General features: G+C 39.3%; 1 protein-coding gene across 1 annotated transcript; it reads right to left on the bottom strand.

Annotated features, from left to right (window-relative positions):
* Positions 1-7,354: 7,354 nt before the first annotated feature.
* On the bottom strand, positions 7,355-8,035 carry LOC141654860 (uncharacterized). Its single transcript, XM_074461975.1, has one exon. It carries the CDS (start codon positions 8,033-8,035, stop codon positions 7,355-7,357), a length of 681 nt encoding a protein of 226 aa, XP_074318076.1.
* Positions 8,036-9,597: the final 1,562 nt, after the last annotated feature.

The following is a 9,597-nucleotide window of genomic DNA, read 5'->3' as shown; positions in this document are numbered from 1 at the left end:
TAAGGAGCCAATATCGTATATTAATCGGTTTTTACGGATTTGCGTGATTCAACCTTTTAAAATCACAATAATTACATAAAATCACATTTATGTATTAGTTAATTACCCTAACTAACTTAGGACTCGAAATTAGTCTCCACTAACATATTGACAATAATTAACTTATATTTCTTAAAATTGTTCATAAATGGACTCAAAATTACAATAAAGGCCATAAACTTCAAATAAATCATAAAAATTTCAAATAAATTTGAAATTTGAAATTTAAACTCATGAACATTCTGGAAAAATACCATGACACTCATAATGTTCAAAAACTTAGGTTAAAAATTTCGAAATTCATCGAGGAAAAACAATGTTGCGGTTTATCGGATTTATCAAATATTATCATAAAAATATGAGAAAAAATAAATTTATCAAATTTTCAATTTTAGATCTGAAATAGGTAATAAAATGCAACATGTGACGTTTTTCCTTAGTCATAAAGTATGTTTTAGCAATTATTCACTAATTAAAGTCACTATTTATGTTATTTTTCATCAAAAATTCATAAATCATGCATAAAGACTTCATTAGAGCCAATTATTTTACACACATCTTGTAAAATTTCATGTGACAACATACTAAAGTTCTATGACCAGATTCGAATTAAACTCATATTAACCTATTTTTCCATTTAAATTCGATTTTATCATGAAAAATCCATATTTCGAGCATAAGAACTCATAAAATTATGAAAATCTACAGGTCATCAAAATATAAAATATGTGAAAACATATCAAAAAACCACTGGAAAAAACGAAGTTTAGCTAATTTTAGTCCAAAAATGACATTTTTATCATAAAATCACATTTTAATGCCATTATTATATAAAATGAACAATAAAAATCCATAAATTAACCAAAATATCCTAAATACATTTTAAGACCAGAAACGTTAACATGCATAATTGATTTCGTGATATATCATGATAAACACAAATTTATAAATTTTATATGTTAATCGTATAACTCGGAAAAACTATAACCGATTTGCATGCAAACAACCTAAGGCTCTGATACCACTTGTTAGTAATCTATATCTCATTATACTCAAAATATTCATATATGTTTCAATTTAATTTAGTCATAAAATTAATTAGATCTTATGCATGCAAACATAAGTAAATATATAGAAGAAATCATCATTCTTACATTGGAAATTTCGGATTATTGGGCACAAATGAGCTCTCCTACTCACTTGTTCTTGAGCTCTCCTAATATTGGATGAACAAAGGATTCAAGTGTAGAATCCCTCCCAAGGAATAATACCCAAGATAACCTTTTAATAAGATTAATATTATTAATACTAGAACAATATTAATCTAAATAAAATGACCCAAAACTATTGTTTTGTCCTTTTGAAATTTCGGTCAAGAGGAGGAATAATGGAGTAATTTTATCTCTCTAAAATACTTTTGTTTTAGATGTGTAGAATGAATGAATATGCACCAAACTTTTGATGTAGTGTATTAGGTAAATAAAAGAGAAAACCCTTTGGTCTTTTCTACAAGGAAAACTGATGCGTATACGGAGCGGAAGACTTAATTGTTTTGTTTTTGGGTTTTTGTTGTGCAAAAGATAAAGGATATTTGTTCCGATTCCTTGAGAAGAGATCGAAAACAATGGGATATTTGGTATCACTAGACCTATAGTGATAACAATGGGGAATTACTCGAAACGCGTCAAGCAATTCAACTTAAACTGCGGAGCACGTCCTTAGTTCAAGGAAAGACTCGAAATCATCGACTCTTTGAAAAAGATTGAAACAAACAAGTTTCTCTCTCTAAAAGGTTTTTACTTCAACTTGGATGATTTACAAATGAGGAGGTTAGGTCCTTATATAGGATAAAAAAACCTTGGCCTCCAAGCAAGCATTTAATGCTAGTTTGTAAGTTTCTAGGATGAATGAACATAGAACTCACAAACTAGACTATTTTGTCAACTTTTATTCTACCAAGTTTGAAAATGCAAAAAACTAAGAATAGGATTCTTCTCCCCTTGTTGGATGCCGCCACTTCCCTCTCCCCTTGCTTGATGTCGCCACTCTCATTGTTCCCACACGGTTTCAGCGTTCCCACGGCCTTGAGTCTCGATTGCACATATTTCCATTCTTTTATTTGAGCCCATCCAATTTTTGTGTGTGAATAGTGCATTATTTGGGCTTGGTTTTGCTTGGTCTTTTAAATTAAGCACAACCTCTTCCATGTGGTCGATATTCGCATCAGGTCGTTTATTAATCGTCCCGCCATACGCATCAAATTCTCTCCCTTAAAAAAAGAATTGTCCTCAATTCTTGCCTCGATATCGGGATCAAAGATGAATATTATAAACCCGAACAAACCCGAACACGTAGTCGATTCCTTGATGCCACCGGGATCAAAACAAATCAGTAGTTAGATTCAAACTTGATTAAGAACATGAAGTAGTTTACGCACCCCGTTGATCTTTTCTTCAGCTCATCATCTTCAATGTAGTCTTCACGTTTATCCATCTCCGGTGATTCGAATTTGTAATGAGTATTGTAAATCACAACCATTTTGTGCTATCTTTGCTTGTGCTTTACTTTCTTGTGATTTCCTTCCCACCACCTTTTATGCACAATTCTACCAACACCCAAATAGTGGTTGCTTGAAACAACAAGATCATCATGAGCTTCCATGAAAATTGACCTCAATAAGAAATCATAGTTCCCAACATGTAGCTTCTCATCAATGTATTTGTCAATTGGTGATTGATACGGTTCTTTGACTTGATATGGTTCCCACCTTCGTATCACATCCTGCATGACTCTTTGCAGTTGGGGCCAATGAAAATGTTCTTTGGGAATATCTACAGTTTTGTTTACCCCGAAATATCCTCCAAGTCCACCTTCATGAGCTTTTCGAATAAGGAGTTCCCGAGTTGGAAGTTTTGGAACATTAAGTCTATTACCTTTGAAGAGGAAACCATCTGGAATAATGAACTCATCACGAGTTCCAGACTTGCAAATCTCGAAGGTTTCTCCAAAGTCGGGATCATGCTCGTAGTAACCCTTCAATGCCTCAAATCCAAGTAATCGGACATCGAGCACATTTAATAATGAGTACCGTCGTGAGAGAGCATCGGCCACTGCATTACTCTTGCCACATTTACACTTTGATGAAAAGTGAAAGGATTGTAGGAACTCCACCCACTTGGCATGCCGTGGATTTAACTTTTGTTGTCCATTGATGTGCTTCAGTGATTCGTGGTCCGAGTGGAGGATGAAATGACTCGGCCAAAGGTAGTGACTCCAATGATTAAGAGTTCTCACGATCGCATAGAACTCTTCGTCGTACGTAGAGTAGTTGAATCTAGGACCATTTAATTTCTCGGAGAAATAAGCGATGGGTCGCTTTCCTTGTATTAATACGGCTCCAATTCCAACACTGCTTGCGTCACATTGCACCTCAAATGGTTGAGTGAAATCCGGGATTGCCAATAACGGTGGCTCGCAAAGTTTCTGAATAATGGTTTCGAACTCCTTTTGAGCGGCTGTGGTCCATACGAAGGTTCCCTTCTTCGTACCCTCGGCGATAGGACTAGTAATGGTACTAAAGTCCCGAATGAACCTCCGATAGAATAAGGTGAGTCTATGAAATGATTGGACCTCCGTGATGGTCTTAGGAGTAGGCCATGACTTGGTTGCTTCAATTTTGATTTGTTCCTCTGAAATCCTGACTTTAGATACCATATAGTCGAGAAAGATGATGCACTGTAAACTATGGGGATAAGCACAAAATGGGACAAATCCTGAAACAGGCAAAAGGGCAATTTTCAGGGAATGCAATAAACTTGGGGATTTTTATAAAAATAGTAAATGACCTTGAAAATTCATGAAACTTGGTGGCAATTTAGTTAAGAGGGTCAGCTAAAACTGTGCCAATTCTCAAGATTTTACACACACTCCAAGTAATTTTAACAAATAGAAAACCAGACTGAAATAACAGAAATCTCGGACAGTTTCCTTAGAAGACTCTTGTGACTGTTTTGTGATGTTTTCTGGACACAAAGGAGGATATAATTATCAAATTTACTCTCAAGAAAGCACAGAGATTAAACTTAATAATTTAGGAAGATTAAGAATGAATTGTTCAAGCAAGCACAGAATCAATTCAAACTTAACCAGACAATGCACTTAAAATAGCTCAAGCAAGCACAGACCTATTCTAAGTAGCACCACAGATCCTTAATCATCTTCTAAGCAAGCACAAGAAGATATTAAGTCTGACTTATAACTAAGACTCAGCAAAGTTAAAAGATTTGCAATATTTTGAGAGAAATCTCAAGGTTTTTTCATTAATCAAAGTCTGAGTACAACAGACTGAGAAAGGGTCCTTATATAGACCTTTCTGTGAAATGTTCAGTACATGATAAACCCTAGACAACTCCTCTAAGGGCCAAGATTAAACTTAGGAAGCAAACAAGAGTAGTGGACTTATATTACAACGGATACAAAGGAAATTAAGGCAAACTGAACAAGAACAAAAGAGCTGCAGGTTGATAGTGACATGTTGTCTTTGGTTGCTGAAATCTTTGGATGGTTGTTGTGGGTCACATGGCTTTGGTGCAGGCATCTTATATGGCTCAAGGCTCTATAAAATGAATGCTGAACAGGCCAAGTTCTTCTTTGTTGAGAGTTTTCCCTTGTTTGGCCAAAAATGGCAACTTTACTTTATCTGTTTTACCCCCTGCAACTTATCTTTCAGTCTGATTTTTGGTGCAATGCTTTAGGAATTTGGCCTGGCTCCTTAGGATTAATTTGTGACTAGTTGAATAAGGATTCAGCTGGCCAAGGTGGCTGCTGGTGGCTAGCCTGGCTGCTGTTCTTGTGGTCTGGTGAAGTTGGACTGGCAGTTGAGGTTGCTTGAGTGGTGTCACTGGATTGAATTGTGCCTGTCATAAAAAAGGTGTTGGCCTGGTTATCAGCTCCTGCTGCAACCCCCCCTGGTTGAACAGGGCTTGCCCTCAAGCCTGGATCCTCCTCTCCCTCAGAATCTTCATAGAATGGACTTAGATCACCCACATTGAATGTGCCATGAACCCCATATTCCCCTGGCAAGTCAATTTTATAAGCATTTGGACCAATTCTTTCCAAGACTTCAAATGGCCCATCTGCTCTAGGCATAATAAGCTTGTTCTTTCTTTTGGAGGGGAATCTTTCCTTCCTGAGGTGCAACCAAACCATATCTCCTGCCTCAAATTCCTTCTTTTTCCTAGGCTTCTTGGATTGTTTTTTATACAGCTCATTGGACCTTTCAATTTGCTTCCTTACAGTTTCATGCAACTTTAGCAGTTGTTCAGCTGTTCTCTTGGCATCAGGACTGATCTCTTCCTTTGGGACAGAAGACAAGTCCAAGGGCATAAGTGGATTAACCCCATAGACTATCTCAAAAGGACTGTAACCAGTTGCAGTAGATGGTGCTCTGTTGAATGCAAATTCAGCTGCAGCTAGCTTTAAATCCCAATCCTTCAAGGTTTTGCTAACTAGGCACCTTAAAATTCTCCCTAAAGTTTTGTTAGTGACCTTAGTTTGCCCATCTGTCTGTGGGTGATGAGAGGTACTGAACAAAAGCTTTGTCTTTAGCAGCTTCCATAGGGTTTTCCAAAAGTAGCTCATAAATTTTGTATCCCTGTCAAATACAATTGTCTTAGGAACCCCATGAAGTCTCACAATCTCTTTAAGATATAGCTCAGCAACACTAGCAGCATCCTCAGTCTTCTTGCAGGCTATGAAGTGAGCCATCTTACTGAACCTATCCACAACCACCATGATTGAGTCTTTACCTCTCTGTGTCCTAGGTAATGCCACAATGAAATCAAGGCTCACACCTTCCCAAGGTTTATCAGGGACAGGCAGTGGGGTGTAGGGTCCTGCTTGGAAGGAACTCTTGGCTTTCTGACATGTTGAACACCTTCTAAGGACTGCCTGAACATCACCCATCATTCTAGGCTAATAAAATTGGTCTTGTAAGATATCTAGGGTTTTCTGAACACCAAAATGTCCCCCTAACCCTCCTGAATGGACTTCCCTGATCAGTAAATCCCTGTAGGATCCCCTTGGCACACACAACCTATTACCATGAAACAAAAACCCTTCTTGTAGCATATATTTCTTACTCTGAGTTGAGCCCCCTTCTGTGAGAACAATCCACTCCTCAGAGAAGTCAGGGTCCTCCTTATACATCTCCTTCATGAATTCAAACCCAAGGACCTTGTTACTCATAACAGTCAACAGAGAATGCCTCCTAGATAGGGCATCAGCTACCACATTCTGCTTCCCCTCTTTATATTTGCTTGAAAAGTTAAAGGCTTGCAGGAATTCTACCCACTTAGCATGTCTATGGCTCAGCTTGTGTTGGCCATTGATGTATTTCAGGGCCTCATGATCAGAATGCAACACAAATGGCTTAGGTTTCAAGTAGTGACTCCAATGTGTAAGAGCCCTTATGATTGCATAGAACTCCTTGTCATAAGTTGAATATTTTAGCTTGGCTCCATTTAACTTCTCACTGAAATAGGCCACTGGTCTCTGGCCTTGGATTAGGACAGCTCCTATTCCAACCCCACTAGCATCACACTCCACCTCAAATAGTTGTTCAAAGTCAGGTAGCTTGAGAATGGGAGCCTCACACATTAACTTTTTGATCTTCTCAAAGGACTGCTGAGCAGTTTCAGTCCATTGGAAGTCTCCCTTTCTCATACACTCAGTAATTGGTGCAACAATTGAGCTGAAATTCTTAATGAACCTTCTGTAGAAAGATGCCAGGCCATGAAATCCCCTCACTTCTGTGATTGTTTGTGGGACTGGCCAAGTTTGCATAGCCTGAATCTTCTCCTGATCAACTGAAATCCCTCTTCCTGATATAATATACCCCAGAAATGCTACCTCATTGACCATGAAGGTACACTTCTCAAGCTTCCCATACAACTTCTGTTCCCTGAGTATTTTAAAGATCACTTCCAAATGTAACACATGTTCAGATGGACTCCTGCTGTAAATGAGTATGTCATCAAAGTATACTACAGCAAACTTTCCAAGGCAGGGCCTCAAGACTTCAGTCATGAGCCTCATGAAGGTGCTTGGAGCATTAGACAAGCCAAATGGCATGACAAGCCACTCATACAGGCCATGTTTGGTTTTGAAAGCTGTTTTCCATTCATCACCTTCTCTTATTCTCACCTGATGATACCCTTGCCTAAGATCTATTTTTGAAAAGACCGAGCCCCACCGAGCTCATCCAACATGTCATCTAGCCTTGGAATAGGGAATCTGTACTTGACTGTGATGTTGTTTATAGCTCGCTATCGTACACATCCTCCAACTTCCATCTTTCTTGGGCACTAGTAAAGGGTCTTGCACGGGGGCTCAATGATTCCCTTACAAATCCCTTTGTCATTAATTCTTCAATCTGATGTTGTAGCTCCTTAGTTGTTGTGGGATCACATCTGTAAGCTGGCCTGTTGGGAAGCACAGAACCAGGTACAAGGTCTATGTGATGCTCAATGCCTCTCAGGGGTGGCAATCCACTAGGCAACTCAGCTGGAAAAACCTCCTTGTACTTCTTAATTAGGGGTTGAACCTCTGCAGGCACATCTTTGTTCCATTCAGTGTTGGTTTCCCTTGATAGGAGAAACAACACAGGTTGTTCTTGCCTCAACTCCTTGATCATAGCTGCCTCAGATAGAAATAGTACTCCATTAACCTCCTCAGGCATGTTAGGACTTCCATAACCCCTCTGGTTTGGTGGTAAGGGAGTCAGAGTGACTCTCTTTCCATTATGCTTGAAAACATAGACATTTTCCTTCCCCTGGTGAGTGGTATTCCTGTCAAACTCCCATGGTCTCCCTAGCAGTAGATGGCAGGCATCCATAGGAACCACATCACACAACACTTCATCTTTGTACACCTTCCCAATTGAAAAAGGAACAATGCTTCGCTTGTCAACTCTCACTTGGATCCTTTGCTTAACCATCTCGGTTTGTATGGATTGGGGTGCTCCTGAGTAGGCAAGCTCGGTTTGCTAACCATGATGGTGGAAGCTACATTGGTACAACTACCTCCATCAATGATCAAATTACACACCCTCCCTTGGACAAAGTGCACCTACTCCTGAATATCATGGATCTCTGATCAGCTTCTAGAGGAGCTGGTTGAGAGTGCATAACCCTCCATAGGACCAAATTGTGCCCTGTGTCAGGGTGAGCCACAACTTGCCCTTGATCAGTTTCCCTCTCTGTTTCCATCCCTGTTGGGACCAGTGTCTCTTCTTCCTCATACTCAACTAGACCTTCCCTTTCCCATTCTTCAATCTCCATAGCTGTGAGGGCTCTGTTAGAAGGACAGTCCTTCTTAAAATGGCCAAAACCCTGGCATTGGAAGCACTTGATCTTATCCCTGGATAAAGGTGGGTTGGGTTTGGGATACATGGGTGCCTTCCCTTTGTCTACTGTTGGTTGGGTAACTGGTTTAGGTACCTCAGTAATTTTGACACCACTGTAGGGTTTGAATGTTGTTCTGGTAGGGAATTTGGGTGTTGCAGGTTTTATCTTCCCTAGTTTCTCAATTCTTAGGGCTAGGTTAACTGCCTCATCAAATGACCAAACTTGCTGCATTCTCACTTTGCTAGCTATCTTAGGGTCCAAACCCTCAATGAACCTAGCAATCTTTTGCTCAGGTTTTTCAGTGACCTCACATTGCAGGGTTAGTTGTTCAAAGCTCCTAAGGTAGGCCTCGACAGTTAACTGCTCTTGTCTCAACTGAGTCAGCTTAATAAAAATATCCTGAGTATAGTCTTTAGCTATGAATTTCTCCTTTAACTTCTTTTTTAACTTAAGCCAAGACCTAACTGGTTCCTTACCATCTCTAACCCTTTGGTGTTTCATATTCTCATACCAAAGAGATGCATAGCCCTTGAGTTTTAAAATAGCAACCTTAAAAGCTTTTCCGTCATCATAATTTTTAAACTCAAAGACTCTCTCAACAGATCTAAGCCAGTCTAACAAGTCCTCAGGATTTAAACTACCATGGAAATCAGGGATCTCTACCTTAACATCTTTATCTCTAGCCAAGTAGTTACCTTCTTCCATCATGGATTCTTCTGAATCTGAGTTGAGTTCCTCTTCATGGTGTGGTTGGCCTCTTCCTGCTCCAAGGATACCTCTACCCCTGCCCCTTCCTCTGTAGGGTGGTGGCCTTCCTCTTTCTGGAGTGGGAATGTTTGCCATCACAGTGTTCACAGCTTCCAGGGTCACATTAACCCGGTTGGTTAACTTATCCATCTTTGCTTCCATTCCTGCTAACCTCTCCTCACTCATTGGGTTATTTTTGTAGTTTTGATGTAGCTGGGAAAAAGAACTGACCTCTCTCTCACTCAGGACTAACACAAAGTAGGATTGTGTTATGAACCTAAGCTCTGATTACCAGAATTTGCACTGTAAACTATGGGGATAAGCACAAAATGGGACAAATCCTGAAACAGGCAAAAGGGCAATTTTCAGGGAATGCAATAAACTTGGGGATTTTTATAAAAATAGT

This window comes from Silene latifolia, chromosome 1, assembly GCF_048544455.1.
Source record: "Silene latifolia isolate original U9 population chromosome 1, ASM4854445v1, whole genome shotgun sequence".
In the NCBI taxonomy this organism is placed as follows: domain Eukaryota; kingdom Viridiplantae; phylum Streptophyta; class Magnoliopsida; order Caryophyllales; family Caryophyllaceae; genus Silene; species Silene latifolia.
This window is presented reverse-complemented; position numbering and strand designations above follow the sequence as displayed.

Coding starts and splice junctions, on each gene's coding strand:
- LOC141654860 (XM_074461975.1), bottom strand. CDS start 8,035: ATGGTTAAGCAAAGGATCCAAGTGAGAGTTGACAAGCGAAGCATTGTT.